Below are 24,458 nucleotides of genomic sequence, written 5' to 3'. Positions count from 1 at the left end.
ATAAGCAGAAACTCCGTAGTGTTGCATTAAATCGACCACTATAACATGAGTATCCCGCAGGGGGCGCTCTGTCCGCGCTGAAACGCCTGATCTGGGATTCCCGAGAAAGGCAGTGGCCCTGGAGCATCAGTTTAACAAGCTGGTTGTGGGGGTGTGACCGTATAAGAGACTGACAGCTGCTTTAACTATAACCCCTCCTCCTATGCTCCCGGTCTCTCTCTCTCCCGGTCTCTCTCTCTCTCCCGGTCTCTCTCTTTCACTCTTCCCTTGTTTCTGCACGATCGTGCTCAATTCCAATGTACACACCGAGCGGAGTATAAACTTTCTCTAGCCACGCCGATAATTCGCTCAGGGACATTTCTACAATATATTAACCAAGGAGATTTTTTCCGGGAATAACACTTGATCATATAAACGGGTAGGCTAAACTACAGACATAGCTGGACTGCATTATGGTATTAATACAAGAAGTGTGGAAATATCAAACGTCTTGACTTCAAAAAGTATTAGGAATATTCCCGACGGACCCGGTGAAACGGATTTACATTTCCCTGCGTAATCATAACAGCAAACATAATCGGGGATATTTACTGAATGGTTGTTGGGATTGCCAAATGCGAAGTTTACGGGTTGAACAACTTTTGCCCTTTCCCGTTTCTTGCATAAACCCATTGAAAATTATTGAAAAGGAGAGGGCTCCTAGATTGCACAAAGCTTCTCATACCTCCTTCATATTGATATTTATCTTGTTGGTTTTATGGAGGTAACTCTGGGTTTGGGTGCCAGACGCGGTTAGACTGGGTGCGTGGAGCTTCGGAACACCGGATTGTATTCCTCCCTCCCGCTCTCCCCTGGGTTTATTTAATGTCCGGACTGACCGCTTTATGACAATGGATTACTTTCTGGTTTTATGCAGCCTCTTGCTTGCCATGGCGTCAGCTGTTGAAGGTAAGACACATTCATATTTTTTGTGGTTTATTATTGTTTATGCTTTTCGTTAAGACCCTGTTCGCCCTGGGTTTTAACGCCGAAGCTCTCATGAGGTCCGCCAATGGGCTACAGCAGTGCGCATTGGTAGTAGCCGAATCAGAGTAACACAAGTTTATCCCTCGTCGACCTATAGCTCTCGTATTTATATTTTAGCATTTTAAACGATTTATTTTTATCAGGCTCTGAGAGAACATTTTGAACAGATATGAACTCGCTCCCACAGATAGCTTTGCGCAACGGCAGACAACCCCAAACAACCCCAAGCCGATTTTCAATACACATTTGTAATGCTCAACAGTCGTATCATTTCAAGGATTGTTGTGTATTTTTCCGCTTAAGATCACTCATTCTTCTTGATGCTTGCTTTTTCATTCTTACCCTAAGGATATTAGCGCAACACTAGCCTATATCTCAACAGGGAGTCGGAGCTCTATGTAGGTTGCAGCTCCGCGGGTATGCAGCGCAATTGGTGCCCCAGACATTAAAATGTATTCTAGTATTTTGGAAGGTTCATCATTGCATAAAATAGTGGATCAGTTTGACAAGAAGCCTATCAAGTAATTACGTTTTTAGCAGATTTGGCTTTCAAACCATTACATCAAGGTGTAGCCTAAATGTAGCTAGCTATATTTGCTATTGATTTATGATTAATTGCAAGCCAAGCGTTTGAGTCATTGTAAATTGGGATAATACACTATTTGTCTACACAATTACTGTGAAATATATTTTAATTTCATTCGTTAATATGTAGAGCAATTTTAGCGAAAGTAGTACACTTTTTCTGTCAAGCAGCAAACATATGAAAGCAAAAAGCTTTTTATTGCCTAACAGTGGACCATTTATTCATTGGTGTAGAATGGGGAAACAGATCTGGCACACAGTGGGTTTGAATGGGCCTACAGCTTGTAGGCTATTGCCGTAGCAAGGCGGCTTGTAGGCTACCCGGCTGGTTTGTGTTACTGTTGCCACTAGAAAAGTAGGACAGTGTGCCATAGTTTTTACTAAATGGCCCTCTCCCACAGCTTTCTTGTCTACTTTCATGACTTGTCAATACATTTTCAACTCCTTTGAATTTACACTGATAAGATAAGCTTTCTACGGTGTTGAACTTCGATTATACTTGAGAGTGAAACCGAATAGCATGCACTGTTTTATGATTCTTGGGATTATTTGATTACGAGCGAGCCTTGACCCAATTTCAGATCGTAATATAAAATGACATTATAATTGTGCGGGATTATAACATTATCATATTTAGACAGTGTTTTAAACAATCGGTTGTTCTGTTGTATTCAAAGTCGGCCTTTGAAGTTGTGGTAAAGTGAAGTAGGCTATAGCGTGAGTCAAAATAATGTAGGCCTACACGGCTTATCTGATAAACGTTGTTGTTTCATTGGTGCCCGCAATCATTCTGCATAAAGTAGACTATAGACCAATTTATGTCAAAAAGAAGCGGTAAATTATGAATTGGTTGGTATGTGCACTGAAATTCACATATTCACCTAGCCTATGTAGACTATATTAGGCCTGTTATTACACTGATACGAGGTAGCATTCAAGATATGCCTAGTGGGAGGCACTCATTTTGAGTGGTGTGTCAGGGTATATAACGGCACCGAAATGATGGGTGCAGCTTTTGAAATCAAATGTTCAAATCAAATTGTATTAGTCACATGCGCCGAATACGCAGGTATTCACCTTACTGTGAAATGCTTACTTACGAGCCCCTAACCAACAATGCAGTTTAAAAAAAATACAGATAAGAATAAGAGATAATGTAACAAGTAATTAAAAGAACAACAGTAAAATAACAATAGTGAGACTATATACAAGGGGTTACCGGCAGAGTCAATGTGCGGGGGCACCGGTTAGTTGAGGTAATATGTACATTTAGGTAAAGTTATTCAAGTGACTATGCATAGATGGTAACAACAGAGAGTAGCAGTGGTGTAAAAGAGGGGGGCAATGCAAATAGTCATTTTTTGGCTGAAGTTGATGTATGTCGTTAGAACAACCTATTTCCACCATAAGTGCTGCCATACATTTCTCTTTGCTGACCTGGTTCGGGGCTTAGCTAAGCGTTTAAAATGGGCAGGTGATTTATGACATGCGCTGGAGACTTTTCTGAGAGGGAGCATACTATATGGGGATTTCGGGAGAAGCGACCGCCCGGGGAACAATACACGACCACACGGAGCGTCTGGTCTGACCAGGAACTATAAACGAGAGAATGCCCATATTTTACCCAATTTACAGCAGCTACTAACAAGGGACAAGTTAAAAGTAACATTGCACCGTTTTGGAGAAAACTTTTCCCATAGCCTATTGAAAAGAAAACACCTTTAGAATTTTTGCATTATAGGTCATGTTTTTTCGTATGCTCAGCATCCACGTTCACGATTCCGTTGAATATGTTAAATTATTAATGAAACATATTCCTGATGAATTAAATAATTTGATACCCCAATAGGTATATTGTGTGACCTAATTCTGGACACATGAACTACGCCTAAACATCATAGTGTGACCATGTGACTTAATCTTTTGCTTAGCAAAAATGAGCCATGGATATTGTGGCAATAGCCTAGTATTCTAGGCCTATTGGGCGTTTTTACGCACTATGGTTGGCTTTAAAATTCCCTTGACTTCAAGTTAATGTTGTTTGTAGTTGTTTGAAATGTTGTACTTGAAATACTTTGAAAACAAAGCCAAAGTCTCATCTTGTTAAAGCCTCACGAGGCCTACTGTACTGTACATGGCTACATAGATAAAGTGGCCAACAACCGGGAGTTGTTTGAATGAAGCACTGTGGCTATCGGTTCTCGGAGCTCCATCGGAGACATAACTTGTCCCGATGGCATTTTAGTGCACTGGGGGATTCGTTAATCTCTTTCCCCATTGTAAATTATGTTTATGATAGAGGTTTAAGATAGAGGCAGAAGCAGATATGTTAGCGGTGCACACAGCACACACAACAACATCTATCACGATTTGCAGGCAATCTGGAACCGCGTTTACCCACTTTGACGCGTATTTAATTTCACTTATAGGTCCCATCCTTCACTTTGCAGCCTATTGTTTTTCTAGGGAAAGGATAACCATTTTCAATTCAAGCACGTTGAACTTCGTTTTTCCATTAGCCCACCCTCCCTCCTCAGTTCATGAATTCCCAGACAGTGCATAAACTAACCTCACAGCACCAGTGTTTTGAAAGCCGTGCAATTGACTGGGACAGGCTTGATTTACTATTGTCACTGCTTGCCGTTTGTAGATTGGCCTACAGGTGCAAACCGTATCAAGTTTATTTTGTATGGATTTCCCCCAACTAAAGTGCTGATTATTTGCTTTGATGAGTTTTTCACCATATTTAGCCCATGCCCATGGCATAATCGTTCTGATTTTGTATGGATTTCCCCCAACTAAAGTGCTGATTATTTTCTTTGATGAGTTTTTCACCATATTTAGCCCATGCCCATGGCATAATCGTTCTGTCTCGTAGCGTTGCTATTTATGTTTGATTGTGGTGTGCGTCAATCGGCGGCGAGCCTCGTACGCACCAGCTTGTGCTTTTATGCTGGGCCCAAGATCACACCTCTGCAGGTCTAATTTCCTGTCCTTAATTTGCAGTTGGCGACTCTCTCTCTCTCTCTCTCTCTCTCTCTCTCTCTCTCTCTCTCTCTCTCTCAGGTTTAATCCTTCTCTCTTCAACGTGCCTAGAAGGCTCTTCATCAGCATTATTATTGCTTGACCCATTTTGTTCGGCACACTTGTTCTGTGTTAAATAAGGGAAGCCTTACCCAGCTTTTTTTTAGAACATGCTATTCTGTTTGAATGAACTAGGATTTTTGTTAACTTTTTACTGACCCTGTAGTGCGTCCAGAGAGATCCATTTCTGAGCGCCCACCTCGGAGAATCCATGTTACATAGGCCAATGCATTCAAAGGCAAATGCTCATCAAACGTCGTTAGGGATCATAATGGGCATTATTGAATGGACAAAATAAATGATTGGGACTAAGGTCAAAAACTGTTATAACCAAACCCTCTTAGGGGCCGAGGGGGAAATTGGACGGCAGAATTTGTAAAACAATTCACAATAAGCCGCAACTAGCACTTTCAATATGGAGACCTTGCTGGGGCACTTCTGAATATGACATAATCGACAGAATGTAGATTCTTGTCCACTGGTTATTGTTGTTGTTGTTAAAGATATACTTTATTAGACCTAAACGAAATACTGACCAAAGCAAAATGAGACAGGGCTAAAAAGTACAGTGGATTTAATTGAATGCTTTAGACGTTTTAAATAATTTATGCAGTTTGTAATATATATTTTTTTAATAATTATAACACTTACGAGTATTTTACGTATTAAAATAGCTTAATTATATGTATAGCCTATGCTAATAATATCATAATTTAATGTATTATCAATACGTTTTTGACTTTGCGTTAATACTTTGAAAAACTGTTGTAGGCCATGGTGGCATGCTGTGGTGAACTATTGAAAGTATTAATTGTCTAAACTTCCCTATAGCCAGAGTGTCGCAATCGATGTGGCTATATTGATTTAGGACAACCGCGCCGCTTAGGCCTTTAACCGGATAATCAATAGAGTGATGCAAGAGATTGGCTTCCTTCCTATTGTCTGTGAACCAAATGGCTGCGACTTTTGACCAGTTGAATATCCCTGGCCTTACAATCTATTGGAGTGCAGGTCTTTATTGCAGAGTAGTCCACAGGATGAAACGTTCAAGTGCACCAATTAAGGCAATTTCTTAACAGGCGGTTGGAATCAAATGGTCTGGCGGATAGAGTGTGCCAATCTAATTGCCACGTAGGCCACTCTGCGAGAGCAAGACAGCACAATGGCCATGAGCGCATATAGGCTTTTACATTTTGCATGATTTTTGACTTTTTGAATTACATGGGTGAAAATATATTTGAATAATTTCAGTTTTTAGTATAGAATGATTGATTACAAAAAGCCTAGTTTATTTATGAAGTCTAGGGTTTTCATAAATTGATAGCATTAAGGTTTATTAATATACAGTTATGGTCTCTGTTTTCCATTCCGTGAATTATAGTTGTAGCCTATTTTATCATCTAATTTTGTTTATTGAACATGTTCTTTTCATGTAGAGTTTGGCCATTATTAAAAATACAGTACTCTGTTGTTAGAGTATTATTAATGCATAACAAATAATTGTGTAGGTATATTTTTCCATGTGAATTTTTTTTTTCTGTCAAGAATAATATGAACTTTTGTCAAATTCAAAAGCAATGTAATTAAGTAAACAATTGAATCCAAATTTGTTGGATTTTAGAGTAATTGAGCACTTATAATCTAAGGCAATAATATTAGGAATGATAGTGGTGATGATGATACTTATAATAGTAGTATAATTATTGTAAAACTACAATGTTATGATTCCATCATTATAATCCAATTTATTTTCACAATTGTCAAATCATGATTCAGCCTGGAATTGTGAATCAATTGTGACTTTACAACTGTCAAATCCTCCATAAGAGAAGAATGACAACTGGAAAACAGTGGCATCTTCCACACTCTGACACGGTATAGGTTAGATAGGGCCCCATTGAGTTGAAGGTCACATGCTAAGGAGAGGCCATGTTGAACAGATGTTCAGTGTCTTTGGTTCAGATTGGCGTAAGGAGCTCAGATGGGGTTTGGTTGGTGGGGGGCTGTGGCTGTGCAGCGAGAGAGAGAGCTGACAGGCTTATTGATGCTATGGGACTCAGGAGTGCTTATGTGAATGGTCACATCCCACTGGGAACAGACGTCAATTCAACATCTATTCCACGTTGGTTCAACATTGTTTCAGCCAGTGTGTGCCCAGTGGGATGTGAATGCTGATGGTACGGTCACGTAGCACATGAACGTTTGCTCACATATCCATATACAACATTTGCACACCAGGAACTTCTATGTCATAGAAGAAAACTAGGTGACCTTTTTGGATGGACAATATGGACAGTGGGTCTATTAGGGTTACTGTAAAGCCTACATTTTGGATGCCATAAAGACAGAATATTCTGGGTGGATTTATTGTGCTGTGAAGTGAATGGCTGGCTAATTAACGTATAAGTGGTTGGTTGCAGACCTTCGTGTGTGTGTGTGCTTACGGAGATCCCCCTTTCTTCCTCTAAAGGGCTGTCCTGCAGCTGATGAAGGGTCTTGTCGAATAGAAGGTCTTTGACACCCGCTCCTGAGAGCGTGAGGAGCAAATGTGTCTGGGCCTGCCCACTGCCAAATTCCCACTGGTGCTGTCTACAGCCAGCCGAGCGGAACGAGGGAGAGGAGGGAGACAAAAAAAGATGGGGATTGAAAGAAAGAGAAGAAGAGAGAGAGAGAGAGAGAGAGAGGGGGGACTTGCACTCCGCTTGGAGAGAGCGAGATGGGTGGCTGTGGCACGGCTTTAGGGCCATGTCTTATATCACAGTGCCAACTGCCGAAGCCAACAGAGACAGCTCAAGCCACCTAAACAAAGTCACATGATGGCAGCTGGCGTTAGGGTAGTAGCGCCACTCCTTTACCTCTTTAGTCACTGTCAAAGTCAGAAGGTGCTTTCTCTGAGGTTTTTCCCTTTCAAGTCGACTATAAAAGTTTATCAACCGAAAATAAGTGACTAAAAGTGAGTGTGGGTATGTGCGTGCAGGGTGGGTGTGTTACCACTTGGCCCCTTAGTCTGCTTTTGTTTTAAATAATAGTTTCCATCCAACTGGAACCATATTAATGAGTTTCAAAATTCTGGTGAAATGCTATACATAATGTTAACTTCCATCAAAGTAGGCATTTTATAGGCCCCTTCCACATCGGACGTCCATAAAGCGCATCTGAAATGACCATGTGTGACAACTCGGTTGGGTTAGAATGGGGGTGCGTTCAGCAGGGAACAACGCTGTAGAACAGTCAGATAGAAAATGTTATGTAGAACAAACTTTACAATCTGACGTCTAGAATAAGGAATCGTGTCGTCTTTATTTCGTGACATTTCTATCTGCATCGTTCCACAACGTTTGCCTGCTGAACGTGGCTCTGTTAGGCCCCAGTGTGTTTTCTTCTGCTGCAACTGAGGACCTACGCCTTTTGACCTTCTGTCGGTTCGAAACAAGGAAGTCACTGCATCTTAACCAAGCCAGTCTTTTTATTCAGTAACAATGGCTTCCCAAACAAAATCAAACCTTTGGGGCAATGCTTGTTTGAATAAAAATTTAATTAAGGATGAAAAAGGAAACAAGTGGTGATGTGTATTTATTGTACAGGGAAATATGCATGCACAGCCACTCATGCCTGTCGACACACATAAACACTCATGCAAGGATACAAACAGACAAGCCAATAGCGCTGAAGGGTGCTTGAGCATCACTCGACGCCAGCTAGCAGTTCAGGGCCAATGTGCTATTCACATGTAGGTCGGGGGCGCTCGGGGGAGAAGACGAACACACTTTATGAGCATGCCATGGTCATTACTCTGCCGAGAGTCACTTGGCGAGAGCCGAGCTGACTTCTCCTTCTGCAATGCACAGTGGTTTGATCCGTTTCAGCCCCCCCCCCCCATTTTTTACGAGCTACAGGCTCTTGTAACCAATTTTGCTGATAGAGCAGAAAGGGATCTTTGATATTTGTCTTTTCAAAAACACAGTCACATCTGTCGGCCGTTCCAAAATTGAGCGCCTGGTTTCAGCTTCGCAAGTCTTGTTAAAATGTAAGAGAAAGAAGAAGAAGATATTTTTAACATATTGAAATAGTTTAATGTAAGCTTTAGCTCCAGACAATTGGTTGTATTTTGGATACATTTTTAAAGACTGGTCACACATTTAGCTACTTTTCAAAATGACTGCCATAAAGAGAAGGTGTGATGATAGGGGATCATGGAGGCACTGACTGAAGTCGTGGTTAGTGCGCTAGGTGTGAACGTCCACTTTGATTAATGGAACTAGATGTGTGAAACGAGTGTGCATTGTGTGTGAATGGTGGTGTGTGTGTGTGTATGTCCAATGTGCCTGTGTGTCTTCATGGCGTGGGAGTCGAGAGTTACAGTTGGCACTAAAACTCCATCCGAGTTAAAACACCCAGCTCCACCTGCTCCCAATCTACACTTCAAACAACACACACTGCTAAAAGGAAGCTTCTTCTCATGAATGGGTGCAGACTTTACCATACCCCCTATTACCACTTACCAATGTTGACAGTACTCACTCTTAATGACTTAAACAGGGTTTCTCAACGTGATGCAGCTTGCATAGAATGTACGATAGTCGAGAGTGACTGTCACACCCTGGCCATAGAGAGGCCTTTTATTCTCTATTTTGGTTAGGCCAGGGTGTTACTAGGGTGGGCATTCTATGTCCTTTTTCTTTGTTTTTGTATTTCTTTGTTTTTGGCCGGGTATGGTTCTCAATCAGGGACAGCTGTCTGTCATTTTCTCTGATTGAGAACCATACTTAGGTAGCTCTTGCCCACATGGGTTTTGTGGGTAGTTGCTTTCTGTTTTTGTGTCTGCACCAGACAGAACTGTTCGGTTGTTCTCTTTGTTGTTTTGTTAATCAGTGTTCAGTTCCATTATTAAAATGACGAACACGTACCACGCTGCGCTTTGGTCCTCACCTTCTTCCGCCAATGGCCGTTACAGTGACGATAATCCTCACACTCCCCACTATGACCTCCTGAAGGTTTTGTCTGTGGGAAGAGTTCCGCTAACCTTTGCATTGAATGCTAAAGACGGGGCATTGAACATTCAATGCCCTATGCTCTTTTAAATGCATGAATAAGCATACCAAGTTAGGGGACAAAGACAAAAATGCAGTGAGGCATCTTTCGTCTTTACGTGCATCCGGTGCACTAAAAGACCAAATGCCTTGGTGTTGAGTTGAGGCAGACATTGTTTTACTGCCTAGCCAATCTGACACTTCTCCATTTGGGGAGACGGGACTGAGGGAGCTGTGAAGTGTGTGTGTTTCTCTGATTGTTTGGTCTTTGTCTCTGAGTGTGTGTGTGACCATAGTGTATTTTCCAGTGGTGGAAAAAGTACCCAATTGTCATACCAGAGTAAAAGTATAGATACGTTAATAGAAAGTTACTCAAGTAAAAGTCAGCCAGTAAAATACTACTTGAGTAAAAGTCTAAAAGTATTTTGTTTTAAATATATTTAATTATCAAAAGTAAATGTAATTCTAAAAGTATTCTTAATTAAGTATCAAAAGTAAAAGTATAAATCATTTCAAATTCCTTATTTTAAGCAAAGCAGACGGCACCCTTTTCTTGTTTTTAAAATTTAAGAATAGCCAGGAGCACACTCCAACACTCAGACATTAGTTACAAAAGATGCATTTGTGTTTAGTGACTGCGCCAGAACATACGCAGTAGGGATGACGTAGTGTTCTCTTGATAAGTGCGTAAATTTCACTATTTTTCTTTTCTGCTAAGCATTCAAAATGTAACTAGCACTTTGGGTTGCCAGGGAACAATGTATGGAATAAAATGTGCAATATTTTCTTTAGGAATGTAGTGAAGTAAAAGTAGTCAAAAATGTAAATAGTAAAGTAAAGTACCCCAAAAAACTACTTAAGTAAAAACAATTTACACCACTGGTATTTTCAGTGGCGGAAGCCCCTGTTGGGGGCACAGAGTGCTGTCCCCCACGGGGCTATTGAGAGAACTTTATCTATTATAGGGGAATGAGATGCTTTATGGAAAGGGGGATACCTAGTCAGTTGTCCAACTGAATGTATTCAACTGAAATGTGTCTTCTGCATTTATCCCAACCACTCTGAATCGGAGAGGTGCGGGGGGCTGCCTAAATCGACATCCACGTCTTTGGCGCCCGGTGAACAGTGGGTTAACCACCTTGCTCAGTGGTAGAACCACAGATTTGTACCTTTATGCAATCCAAGGCAATAGGTTTAATATATAAATCTAAGGACCCCCATCTGTAGTTGGGCTTCCGAGTGGCACAGCAGTCTAAGGCACTGCATGTCAGTGCTAACGGCGTCACTATAGACCCTGGTTCGATCCTGGGCTGGATCACAACCGGCTGTGGGAGTCCACAGGGTAGTGCACAATTGGCCCAGCGTCATCCGGGTTTGTCCGGGGTAGGCCGTCATTGTAAAATACAATTTATTTCTTAACTGACTTGCCTAGTTGAATAAAGGTTAAATAAAAATAGCCTTATAGGAGATGTCTTGTCATTGTGATTTGTTTATATATTCATGTTTACTCTGTAGATTGTTTATCTACAGCAAGCTTTAATCATGTAGCGAATGAGTGTCCTTGTCAAGTGTTTGTGAAGATATCTTTTTGAAGGATTCAATCTTGGCGTACCATTTGAAAGAATTACATTTCTGAGCGTGGTTTGATCAAACCTGATGTGACTTTTATTATTATCATTGGCAGATGTTCTAATACCTGCAAGGGGTTTGAAACATGCAGACAGTTGAAAGACCCCTGCTGGACCCACTGGAATATGGTGCTTGATGAGATGGAGATAGACATAGACAGTAGAGAGAGTGATAAAAACACGATATCTACTTTTATCTAGTTAAGATGAAACCATATGGTGACTAAACCACCACACCAGCTCACAGATATGGTGTATCAAAGCCTTTTGATCTATAGGCATGGGTCCAGCAGATAGCTACATCTGCAAAGTGACATATATCAGCCAGGCAGTGAGAGTGCTCACCCAGGGCAGCCCTTTTCTACAGGGATTATCCACAAACCCCCTGCCTTGCGAGAAGCCTCCCATACTGGGTGCGAGATGTATGATTGCAGGGTTGAGCTTCGCGCTCTGGTTCTCCACTGAGCCGCAGTCGAAGGCTTATCAGTTACTGAAGCTGAACCTGAACCGAGAGAGAGAAAGAGAGCAACAGAGAAATAAAGAGAGTGAGAGAGAGGCAGAGAGAAAGCCACTTGGTTCAGTGTTGGCAAGACAGTTAATTTAAAAAGGTGTTGAAAGTGTTGACAATGCGGGACAGTGTGACCCATGTGAGATTTGGGGGGAGCTGTGGTAAAATGAGTGAGGAAGAGGGGGTGAGGAAGGAAAGGTAAAGGGGGTTGAAGGTGGTGGTGGTGGGCTCTGGGAAGGTGTGAGCATCAGAGAAGGCAGATTGTATTTCCTACCTTGGACCAGTGTTACATATCTACTATATCCTCTCATCTTCAATTAGACTAGCTTAATCCAGTTTTTACCTAGGAAGAAAGATCCAGCTTTCTTTCTTTCTTTCTTTCTTTCTTTCTTTCTTTCTTTCTTTCTTTCTTTCTTTCTCTCTCTCACTCACCACCCAGGTTACCAGATGAAAAGTATGGGCTGTGATGCAGGCTGGAAGGAATCCGCGGTTGTTTTTAATGAATCTGACAAAGCAACCAAGTGCCGATCAATGGCAACATTGTGCCACAAGACAGCATCTCTGACCATGTCTGAGAGACAGAGACACTGCAAGAGAGATAGAAGGAGAGAAATAGATAGAGAGACTGCAAGATAATCAGCTGTGTAGTGCTAGGGCAAAAATTCAAACGGCATTGTTTGCTTTTGCTCAACCGTTTATGAGATTATACTGTCCAATAACTTTTATTGTCGCTTAATTCCAGGAACAATAGGGCTGTATATCTCTGTGATGATTTAGCGCGTGAACAACTCCACGGGCTTATCCACGGGCAGCCGTTTAGGCCCTGAGTTTGTAACTGGGTAGACAGATTGGCGCTGTGGTTTGCCAAAGAGGAAGAACGAAAGGTTCACCGGTCCTCATTCAAACAGGTAGACTTTTAAACAAACCGGAGACAATGCCTCCCGTTCTCTCCTCTGTTTACTTTCTCTTTCTTCACCTCCGTCACTCTTTCATTTTGTCCTTTCCCACCCTTTACTGTACCCCTGATTCCCATCCTTCAATAGTTTGGTTCTAATTGTAGTAATATTATTTCCCTTCCCGTTATCTGCCAGCCTTGTGATATAGAAATCCCAAAAGCTAGGAGACAGGGATATTTACTGCCCCATGGTCCTTTGATGTGTCCACTTGTTGATAAGGGCTGACAGTCAGATGACTCACTTCCTCTATTGAAGTGGAAAGAGGAGTCTGCGGTTCTCTGCCTCGTTCTGTGACATTGTTTCCCATGAACACGAAATGATGGCGACTGTATGCAAAAAATGCAGTTTGAGTTCAAGCACCGACACTTACATGACATGTTTGCAATGGCGTTCTCTTTCAACCTGTCCCCATCGCCCTTGGCTTCTCCAAGAACAGGTTCCTCAGTTGTCAGACATCACAAAAAGAGAGATTAGTACAAATGGAGGAAAACACACAAGGTCTTCAATGGGCTGTAATTCAATCTGTTGCTGTAGGGTGTCGGAGGGTGCCTAAGTGCGAGGCACGTGAGGTGTAGCAGGTTTTCAATACCCGGCAGAATGGTGAATAGTGTGAAAACAATCGCCAGGGACAGGAAAGCGAGCAGGAACACACAGCAGAGTCAAATAACCCCCGACCAGATGGGAATGGTCAGTGAACAAGGGGGTCGATGTTTATACCATTGGTGTCAGAAGACGGATCTGAAAACATTAACCCCAAAGACACTTTTGCCCTCTCTGAATCCCTATGGGACCGCGGGCTAAAAGTGTGGTGATGATTAGAGATTCAATTTAGCTCTCCATCAATCAATGCTGTAGGGAGGAAGGTGAGTGCTGTTGATAGCCCAGCCTCTTAATACCAGACTGGGTTGGTCTCTTGGGAGTAGGCATTTTTTCTGCTTTGCTAATTAAGCGGCAAAGCTGCCACTGCACTTACTTATTAATGAATCTTCGCTTCAATCGTTGCTGGAGACCGCGAGGTAACTCGACTCTAAACCCTAATTAGTCCATCACTAATGACTGAGTTTCTCGACGATCCATACATTCTAAACATCTACCGTCAGCCGGAACATGCCATCGCACTTCTGACCTTTACTTCTGGTCTTGTGTTGCTTGTTTGAGAGCAAATTTGAGAATTTCCCCCTCATGGAACTTTATTTCCATCTGGACACCCATATTGAATGGAGTCGTATGCAGGTACTTTTTGAGTAGGTACTTTAATTTAGTTTAAGCTACAGTATTTAATCCCCTCTCCCAGATCCTCCTCTTGGTGTGCTTGGTGTCATTTGACTACAAACCTCAAGAGAGATAAAATGGATGAGGTGTCACACCCTTTGATTTCCTCCACAGCATAAGTGCTAACAGAGAAAGTCAGGATGTGGCACAAACATTCTGCCATCTCATTTCCACACTTTGTTTGTGATGCTCATTCATAGACGAGCAGGTTGAAAAAATCATGCACCCCTGACAATGCGGGTCAATAAGATGTCACACGCACAAACCACGTCAGTCATGTAACCAAAACTTTACCCCCACGCAGACTAGCTAAGTTTGCCTAGTTTTGGTGGTGGTGGTGACATCACTGCTCAGGGACAGTGAGTGCGTCCGTCTATCCATCGCAGCCTTGTATGGTGTGGCTTTTAGAGCTATAAACACAGGTTCTGAGTCAGATTTACAGGCCCCTGTGCTTTTGGCCTCAATATTTCATCCCCACTCTTAGTGGTTCTTTGTGGTTCAGGGTCAGGTCTAGTCTGCGTCCCAAATGCCACCATGTTCCCTATATAGTGCACTACATTTGACCAGACCCCAACAGAAAGTAGTGCCCTACATGGAGAATAGGGTGCCATTTGGGAAGCTACCTATGACTAATCAGGCAGGGGTTGATCCACGCCCTGTGGTCTGGACTGACTCGGCCAGTCCCAAACGAACCCCACCTAACCCAGACCATCAAGAGCTCTCATATATATGTTTTTGTGTGTGTGTCTAAGGTAGATGGCAACTACAGTATGTGTGTGTTCATTGAATTAGGTTGCATATTTTGTCTGGCATATAGGTAGGTATAGTACATTTAGAATACTTTATTTGAGTTAACAAGGCAAGTCACATTGAGATGAACATCTCTGTTTCAAGAAAGCAGTCTTGTATTTGAATAGCCAATTCATTTGTAGCCAATTAATTTGTCATAGTTCTTATAGCTCTCAGCTGTGGTCACAGAAATAGCTGAAAGCTATAACTGAATGATGAGGCAAGTCATCAGAATATGATCTTTATTAATTTGCCTGTTGGCTTTGCCATGGGCAGTGTTTTGGGGTCACAGTGAGGCAGAAGGGTAAAATATTGGAAGTCAACATTATAGCATGAAACTCACTGCCGATAGACTTTGTATCACAGTGGGAGGCCGTTCCTTCTCTTGAAAGACTCAGTAGCAACAAACCTACCGATTCTACTTGTAGAATCGCAATGTTCGTCAGTGGCCAACCACTTGACTTTGAGCCAATTAGAGAGCATGAACCCCCACATGGGGGAGCTAACAAAAAAAGGATAATCGGGCATTTTCTCCATATAGCCATGGGATGATCCAGTCTCACTTCATATGCAATGAAGGCTATGGGATGGTAGCCAAGTGCACAGATACAATGATACAATGCACACAATACTAAATACTTCCCTCAAGCTTATTGACCACTGTAGCTATTATTGACATTATAATTAAGTCACAATGGATTAGCTAGTTTTCATGAAACAGCTGCCTGTGTTAGCTGCCGGGTTAGTGCAGTGTCCTTAGCTAGCTAGCTAGGTTGTTCTAGCTAGCAAATATGCTAATGTTAGCTAGCTAGCTAAATATTTGTCTATGGGCTGGCACTGGCAGTAAATCAAATCGAATTCAATTTGATTGGTCACATGCTCATGGTTAGCAGATGTTATTGTGAGTGCTGCAAAATGATTATGCTTCCAGATCCGACAGTGCAGCAGTATCTAACAGGTAATATCTAACAATTCAACAACAAAACCAAATATCTAACAAACTCCACAACAAACCTAATACACACAAAGGAATGGAATGGGATAAGAAGGAATGGGATAAGAAGATATAAGTATAAAATATATGGATGAGCAGTGACAGAGCAGCTAAGATGCAATAGATAGTAAAGAATAGATAGTGAAGGATACAGTATACAGTATATACTGTACATATGAGATGAGTAATGTGAGATATGTAAACATTCTTCAAGTGGCGTTAATAAAGTGACTAGTGTTACGTTTATTTAAAGTGGCCAATGATATCAAGTCTGTAGGTAGGCAGCTACCTCTCTGTGCTAGTGGTGGCTGTTTATCAATCTGATGGCCTTGAAATAGAAGCTGTTGTTTAATCTCTCTGTCCCAGCTTTGATGCACCTGTACTGACCTTGCCTTCTGGATAGAAGCGGGGTGAACAGGTACTGGCTCAGGTGATTATTGTCCCTGATGATCTTTTTTGCCTTCCTGTGACATCTGGTGCTGTAGGTGTCCTGGAGGGCAGGTAGTTTGACCCCAGCAATGTTTTGTGCAGCCCGCTCCACCCTCTGGAGAGCCCTGCAGGTGTGGGTGGTGCAGTTGCCGTACCAGGCGGTGATACAGCTCGATTGTGCACCTGTAAAAGTTAGTGAGGGTTTTTGGTGACAAGCCACATTTTTTCAGCCTCCTGAGGTTGAAGAGGTCATGTTGCGCATTCTTCACCACACTGTCTGTGTGCGTGGATCATTTCAGTTTGTCGATGATATGTTCACCGAGGATCTTAAAACTTTCCACCTTCTCCACTGCTGTCTCGTCGATGTGGATAAGGGGGTGCTCCCTTTGTTTCCTGAAGTCCACGATCATCTCTTTTGTTTTCCTGACATTGAGTGAGAGGTTATTTTCCTGAAACCACACTCCAAGGGCCCTCACCTCCTCCCTGTAGACTGTGTCGTCGTTGTTGGTAACTAAGCCTGCCACTGTAGTGTCGTCTGCAAACTTGATGATTGAGTTGGAGGCGTGCTTGGCCACGGGCGTGCTTGGCCATGGGTGAACAAGGAGTACAGGAGAGGGCTGAGAACACACCCTTGTGAGGATCAGCGAAGTGGATATGTTGTTTCCTACCTTTACCACCTGGGGGCGGGCCGTCAGGAAGTTCAGGACCCAGTTGTACAGGGCGGGGTCGAGATCCAGGGTCTCAAGCTTAATGATGAGTTTGGAGGGTACAATGGTGTTGAATGCTGAGCTGTAGTCAATGAACATCATTCTTCCGTAGGTATTCCTCTTGTCCAGATGGGATAGGGCAGTGTGCAGTGTGATGGCGATTGCATCATCTGTGGACCTGTTGGGGTGGCATTGGAGTGGTTCTAGGGTGACAGGTAGAGTGGATGTGATATGATCCTCGACTAGTCTCTCAAAGCACTTCATGATGACAGAAGTGAGTACTACGATGAGATAGTCATTTAGTTCAGTTACCTTACTATGGGGATTACTACAGTATGGAATATGGAGAGTGAATTAAATTGTTTCTTCATCATCTTGCTAGGTAGTTATGTAGCTGTGGCCATCAGGCTAGTAACAACAAGGGCTTTCTACAAAATAGCATCATTAGCAAAGTAGCTTCAAAATCTAGACAATTGGCAATATGCACAGATATGCATTGCCAAACAACGCTACTGCCACCTTCTGGTTTGGAGTATTTTAACAAGGTTGAGTGGCTGACGATTTCCAAGGTCTTTGCTGTGTGAACACAAATGAGATTGACTGCCGACACTGTTCAGAGCTGCTAAGTACTGTCGGCAGGTAAACGTTTGGCAATCTTACCGGTGTGTCTGAGTTTTAATGGGTGGTAAAACATTAGAAGTGAATAACTTGAATGCTGGTGCGCATTGTCGAATATTAAAGAAGTCTCGAGGTATTGCTCGCCTGACATAGAGTACTTTATGAAAAGCTGTCGACCACACTATAGACCAAGAGAATTCTCATCTATATGATTCGTAGCTGTCTATTTACCACCACAGATTGATGCTGGCACTAAGAACGCACTCAACCAACTCTAAGGCCATAAGCAAACAAGAAAATGCTCACCCAGATGCGGCTTTCCTGGTGGCCGGGGACTTTAATGCAGGCAAACTAAAATCAGTTTTACCAAATTTTTACCAGCATGTCACATGTGCAACCAGAGGAAAAAAAACTCTATACCACCTTTAGTCCACACACAGAAATGCATACAAAGCTCTCCCCCGCCCTCCATTTGGCAAATCTGACCGTAAGTATATCCTCCTGATTCCTGCTTACAAGCTAAAACTAAATCAGGAAGTACCAGTGATTTGCTCAATACGGAAGTGGTTAGATGATGCGGATGCTACGCTACAGGATTGTTTTGCTAGCACACACTGGAATATGTTCCGGTATTCATCTAATGGAATTGAGGAGTATACCACCTCAGTCATCAGCTTCATCAATAAGTGCATCCACTACGTCGTCCCCACAGTGACAGTACGTAAATTACATATCCCAAAAAGAAGCCATGGATTTCAGGCAACATCCGCACCGAGCTAAGTCTAGAGCTGCCGCTTTCAAGGATCGGGACACTAATCCGGACGCCTATAAGAAATCCCACTATGCCCTCAGACGAACCATCAAACAAGCAAAGCGTCAATACAGGATTTAGATTTAATTCTACTACACCGGCACTAATGCTCATTGGATGTGGCAGGGCTTGAAAACTATTATGAACTACAAAGGGAAACCCAGATGCGAGCTGCCCAGTGACGTGAGCATACCAGACATTCACAAAGCCGCAGGGCCAGATGGATTACCAGGACGTGTACTCAAAGTATGCACGGACCAACTGGCAAGTGTCTTCACTGACATTTTCAAACTCTCCCTGACTGAGTCTGTAGTACTTACGTGTTTCAAGCAGACCAACATAGTCCCTGTGCCCAAGGAAGCGAAGGTAACCTGCCTAAATGATTACCGCCCTGTATCACTCATGTCAGTAGCCATGAGGTGCTTTGAAAAGCTGGTCATGGCTCACATCAACAGCATCCTCCCGGATACCAGAGACCCACTCCAATTCGCATACGGCCCCACCAGATCCACAGTTGATTAATCTCAATCGCACTCCACACTGCCCTTTCCCACCTGGACAAAAGGAACACCTATGTGAGAATGCTGTTCATTGACTACAGCTCAGCGTTCAACACCATAGTGGCCACGAAGCTCATCACTAAGCTAAGGACCCTGGGACTAAACACCTCCCTCTGCAACTGGATCCTGGACTTCCTGATGGGCCGTGCCCAGGTAGTAAGTTTATGCAACAACACGTCTGCCATGCTGATCCTCAACACTGGGGCCCCTCAGAGGTGTGTACTTAGTCCCCTCCTGTACTCCCTGTTCACCCACGACTGTGTGGCCAAACACGACTCCAACACAATCATTAAGTTTGCTGACGACATAACAGTGGTAGGCCTGATCAACGACAACAATGAGACAGCCTATAGGGACTACAAGAAAAGGCGGGCCAAACAGGCCCCCATTAACACAGGCCCCCATCAACAGGGCTGTAGTGGACCTTGTCGATAGTTTCAAGTTCCTTGGTGTCCACATTACCAACAATCTATCATGGTCCAAGCACACCAAAACAGTTGTGAAGAGGGCACAACCAAACCTTTTCTCCCTCAGGAGAAAGATTTGGCATGGGTCCCCAGATCCTCAAAAGGTTTTACAGTTGCACCATCGAGAGCATCCTGATCAGTTGCATAACCTCCTGGTATGGCAACTGCTACAGAGGGTAGTGCGTACGGCCTAGTACATCACTGGGGCCAAGCTTCCTGCAATCCAGAAGCTATATAATAGGCGGTGTCAGAGGAAAGCCCATCAAATTGTCATAGACTGTTTTCTCTGCTACCGCATAGCAAGCGGTACCGGAGTGCCAAATCTCGGACCAAAACGTCTCCTTAAAAGCTTCTACCCAATGGCCATAAGACTGCTGAACAACTAATCAAATGGCCACCGGACTATTACATTGACCCCCCCACTCCCTCGCTGCTTATTATCTATGCATAGTCACTTCACCCCTACCTACATGTACAAATTACCTCTAACCTGTACCCCCACACACTGACTCGGTACCAGTACCCCCTGCATATAGCCCTGTTATTGTGTTACTTTTTAGTATTTTTTACTATTGTTTATTTGGTAAATATTTTAACTCTTCTTGAACTGCACTGTTGGTTAAGGGCTTGTAGGTAAGCATTTCACGGTCTACACTTGTATTCGGTGCATGTGACAAATAAAGTTTGATTTGATGACAGGAACATGGGTGTGGTCAAAAGGTCTGTAATTATGACTGTCACCACCAAACGAGAATCTAAGGTATGCAAGTTTTTATGTGTTAAAGAGAGAGAGATTTTTTAGAAAGATACCTCTGATCAAACCTAAACCGGTTTAATCTTTCTCGCTCACCAAGAGCACTTATTAACCCTATTTTTTGTCAGGGTTACGTAACCCTTTGTCCTCCTCCATCCCTGAGTGTATATTATTGAGTGTGTGTGGGTGAGTCAGTCTATCCACTATCACATCCCGTACCATCACCCAGTTCGATTGGCAGCCTACCAGGCAATATTGACTTAACAACTTGAAGTGAGCTGTCAAAACAGTTCATGTATAGATCAGTAATCAACTCTGGGTGGATATAAAATGACATTTCCAGTCCTTTGACATCTGTTATTTATCCCTCGAGCCATATAGCCACAGTTGCTCCCTCTGTCCCTTTTATCTCCCTCCCTCACTCCCCCTCTGCGTCCCTGCTGCACGTTGGCCTCTATTGCCCTCAATCACACTAGCCACTAGATAGACTGGTACAGGCTTCATAGGATGTTTGCCTCAGGGGCTACACATACCACAGGAGGTTGGTGGCACCTTAATTGGGGAGGACGGATTCATGGTAATGGCTGGAGCGGAATGAGTGGAATGGTATCAAATACATTGTTTCCATTTGCTTTGTTTCAGTCATTATTATGAGTCATCCTCCCCTCAGCAGCCTTCACTGACACACACACACACACACACACAGAACCAGGGGCGTCATGCACCCCAAAAAATCTAACCGGGGCAGAAAGTACTTGAGGATGGCTGGGAGGTGGGCCCGGGTCCACGAGGGGGCTAAAGGGCGTTTAACCCACACAATTCAAACTTTAGTTGATTAATTTTATGTCCTTACATAAAATAAGTTATCAAATAAGTTAAAATGATTGAGTCACAGGTTGGCCCCCCCCAAAAAATCTGGATCCCTGCTTCACTGTGTTCCTGTGTGTAGGCAGCCTGGTCTGATAGACTAGACATAACATAGTAAATGTAAATCTGGGACTCTCAAATTAGTATGATATGTTACGTTTGGTATGATTACATAAGACATAAGGTTACTTAAAGGTGCAATATGCAGAAATCACTCTGCCATTTCCTGGTTGCTAAAATTTAAATAGTTTGTCTAACTTCAGTTTATGTGACAAAACAATCAGTCGTTGTGTGGAGAATAATTGTACCATCTAAACCACTGTGAAATATATTTTCCATATCCCAAAATATTATATTTTCATCTGTTTCAAGCTGGTGTACAAAACCGAAAGTGAAAGATGCAGAAACTAAATTTAAGAACGGGAAGGATAAAACTTGTGCCTATAGAACAGATCTACCACTTCTTAGACTTGCTTTCAATGAGAATGACAGGTCTATAGCTCAATATTTCTATGTGAATTGGACAAGTCACCCCCCAAAATTAGATATTGCAGCAATAAGTCTAAAACATATTGTGCCTTTTGCAAATTCATAACATATCATACAAATTGGAATTCATAACATATCATACAAAAATTGATGAGGAACATTCTCAGATTAATACATACTATATGATAGCTAGCAGCATACCACCCTGCATCCCACTGCTGGCTTGCTTCTGAAGTAAAGCAGGGTTTGTCCTGGTCGGTTCCTAGATGGGAGACCAGATGCTGCTGGAAGTGGTGTTGGAGGGCCAGTAGGAGGCATTCTTTCCTCAGGTCTAAATTCCGGTGTAGGGTGCTGTCTATTGGCTGGGACGTTAAACGGGTGTCCTGACTCTCTGTGGACACTAAAGATCCCATGGTACTTATCATAAGAGTAGTGGTGTTAACCCTGGTGTCCTGGTTAAATTCCCAAGCTGTCCATCATACCATAACGGTCACCGAATCATCCCCAGTTTACAATTGGCTCATTCATACCCCTCTTCTCCCCTGTAACTATTCCCCAGGTCCTTGCTGTAAATGAGAATGTGTTCTCAAGTCAACTTACCTGGTAAAATAACATATCATACTAAATGGAGGGTTTCGGATTTAAATACAAAATGCTCTGAGACCAGGTTGCAGCCGGGGTGCTATAGAAATCCAATGGGCGGTTACGTATGACTCCTTTGGGTTTCCATAAAAAAGCGGAAAAAAACACTTCTCATCTCTGTGGTAGGTTAGGTGAATAAAGTAACAAGCCGCTGCCTGTAATAGTTGATTTTGATTTAAAAGGGCAGGGTCATGTTTACAGTTGAAACTGCTTCACTCTTAGCAGTAAAAAGCTTTAGCCTTAGCCTATTTAGCCTATTTAGCCTAACTGGAAGAATGTTATTGATAGTACTAAAGTATTTGCTAGGCATGCATCAAGCAAAGAGCATTTGAAATGCACTGCACTGTGGAAATAAAAACTAGTTTGAAGTGCTATGGGAAGATTGGTGTCAACACTTGTTAATGATGGGCAGCTGGCAAGAAATCGCATGTATTTGTCGCCGATTGTCCCTTTTGGGACATCCACATGCGATAATTCACATTCCAATTTGACAAACGTGTTCAGTCAGCACAGAAGAAGCATGCTACACACGAGGAAAGCTCAGCTAAACCAACTTGCATTTGAGGGGGATCTTGCAAGGAGATTTTAGAGACAATAGAATTATTGATTACTCTGGAAATTTCACAGAGCATCAAGGAATCTGCTAATCTTTTTTAAAGGCAATATTGAAACAATTTTGCTGTTTTTTTAATCAAATCTTGCTTTAGTGTGTAGGGCGCTGCCTATGGTGCTGATAGAGCGCAGCAATATTTTGTGCCATTGAACCTGTCACTTCCTGATCAAAAGCATTTTTTGAACTTTTTTGTTTATTAGGGTATAGCGTGATATAAGCATAATTCAATTAAGTTCCAATGCAAGAACCCAAATTACATCTGTTGGTATAGCTACTTATCCATATGTTTCATCATAGAAAGGCTACATTCTATTATGGTTTTCTTGGTAGCTTATAGGTTTTCATTGCAGTAAATGGAACTTTACGTATTGGAAATGTGTTTATGGTAGGCTGGCATTGCTTAATTGATTATGCGGGTAGAATTTGTTTCACATAAGTGTGTTTTACCATATCACAACGTGAGCAAGCGGCATGATTTTCCATGTTTGAAGCATCTTCATTTGGAAAGACAGCTGTGCATGGCGGCATCTCACTGGAGTAGTGTGTCGGCTATGTTTTGGTTATTTGATCTCCATTTGCTTTGTGTTTACTTTTAATGTAACGAGCCTAAATATAAATTGTTTCATGCCTTTATCGATCATATATTTTGTTTACTAGGACATCTACTCTGTACCGCTGTTTTGTTCTGTTTGCATTCGTTCACATTCACAGTTGCCGGTATTCTAATCCAAATTTTAGAATACCAAACTTTAGAATATTCTACTTTCAGCATTTAGTTTGCATTATTTTGGTAATACAGCTGTGTGTACAGTGCATTTACATAGACTGTTTGTAATAAGGTTGCCCATCGCAACGGCATTGCTGTAGAGGGATACAGAGTTACAGAGTCTCGGCATTTTAACATTATGTTTATTAGGGTATAGCGTGATTATATAAGCAGAGTTCAAAATAATTCCAGTGCAAGAACCCCCAAAAATGTGCCCCCTTTGCGATGTCAACAGCCCCCTTAGTCACTTATTCTGGCACCGGGCCGGAAGTTGAATTTTTCAAAACCCCAGAACAGCTTTTTCCTGCAATCTAGAGCATAACCATAATTGTTCATTCTATGTTAAAAATATGTATATTTCTCTGCACATCTAAGCATACCTCTTGAGCTGTCTGTATCTTTTTTTAAATGAACAAAATATGCTTCTTGGCATCTCTACTCAAATCTGGGTAAAATATACAATTTACTCATCTGGAATGCCAGCATCCGGGAGTCACCTCTTCACTGTTGATGTTGAGACTGGTGTTTTGCGGGTACTATTTAATGAAGTTGCCAGTTGAGGACTTGCGAGGCATCTGTTTCTCAAACTAGACACTCTAATGTACTTGTCCTCTTGCTCAGTTGTGCATCGGGGCCTCCCACTCCTCTTTATATTCTGGTTAGAGCCTGTTTGCGCTGATCTGTGAAGGGAGTAGTACACAGCGTTCTACGAGACCTTCAGTTTCCTGCCAATTTCTTGCCTCTTTACTGCTTTTCTAGCATATTTGCAAAAGGGGTTTCTAAGGATCTTTTGCTTATCAATTGCTGATAATGGGCCTCTGTATGCCTATGTCGATATTTCATAAAAAATCTGCCGTTTCCAG

General features: G+C 42.4%; 1 protein-coding gene across 7 annotated transcripts in view; it reads left to right on the top strand.

Annotated features, from left to right (window-relative positions):
• Positions 1–211: 211 nt before the first annotated feature.
• The window catches only part of LOC139406903 (ephrin type-B receptor 3-like), a 99,201-nt gene continuing 74,954 nt past the window's right edge, over positions 212–24,458 (top strand). For 6 of the 7 annotated variants that reach the window (XM_071150047.1, XM_071150044.1, XM_071150046.1 and 3 more), the window contains exon 1: positions 307–948. In XM_071150047.1, coding sequence (XP_071006148.1) covers positions 885–948 — 64 coding nt within the window. In that variant the 5' untranslated portion in view covers positions 307–884. Of the gene's footprint in view, positions 949–24,458 lie in introns of all 7 variants that reach the window. The other variant, XM_071150048.1, reaches the window with a different exon arrangement.

The sequence above is a fragment of the Oncorhynchus clarkii genome, chromosome 4 (genome assembly GCF_045791955.1).
Source record: "Oncorhynchus clarkii lewisi isolate Uvic-CL-2024 chromosome 4, UVic_Ocla_1.0, whole genome shotgun sequence".
Lineage (NCBI taxonomy): Eukaryota > Metazoa > Chordata > Actinopteri > Salmoniformes > Salmonidae > Oncorhynchus > Oncorhynchus clarkii.
Note: the sequence above shows the minus strand (reverse complement) of the source record. Positions and strands in the feature narration are given on the sequence as shown.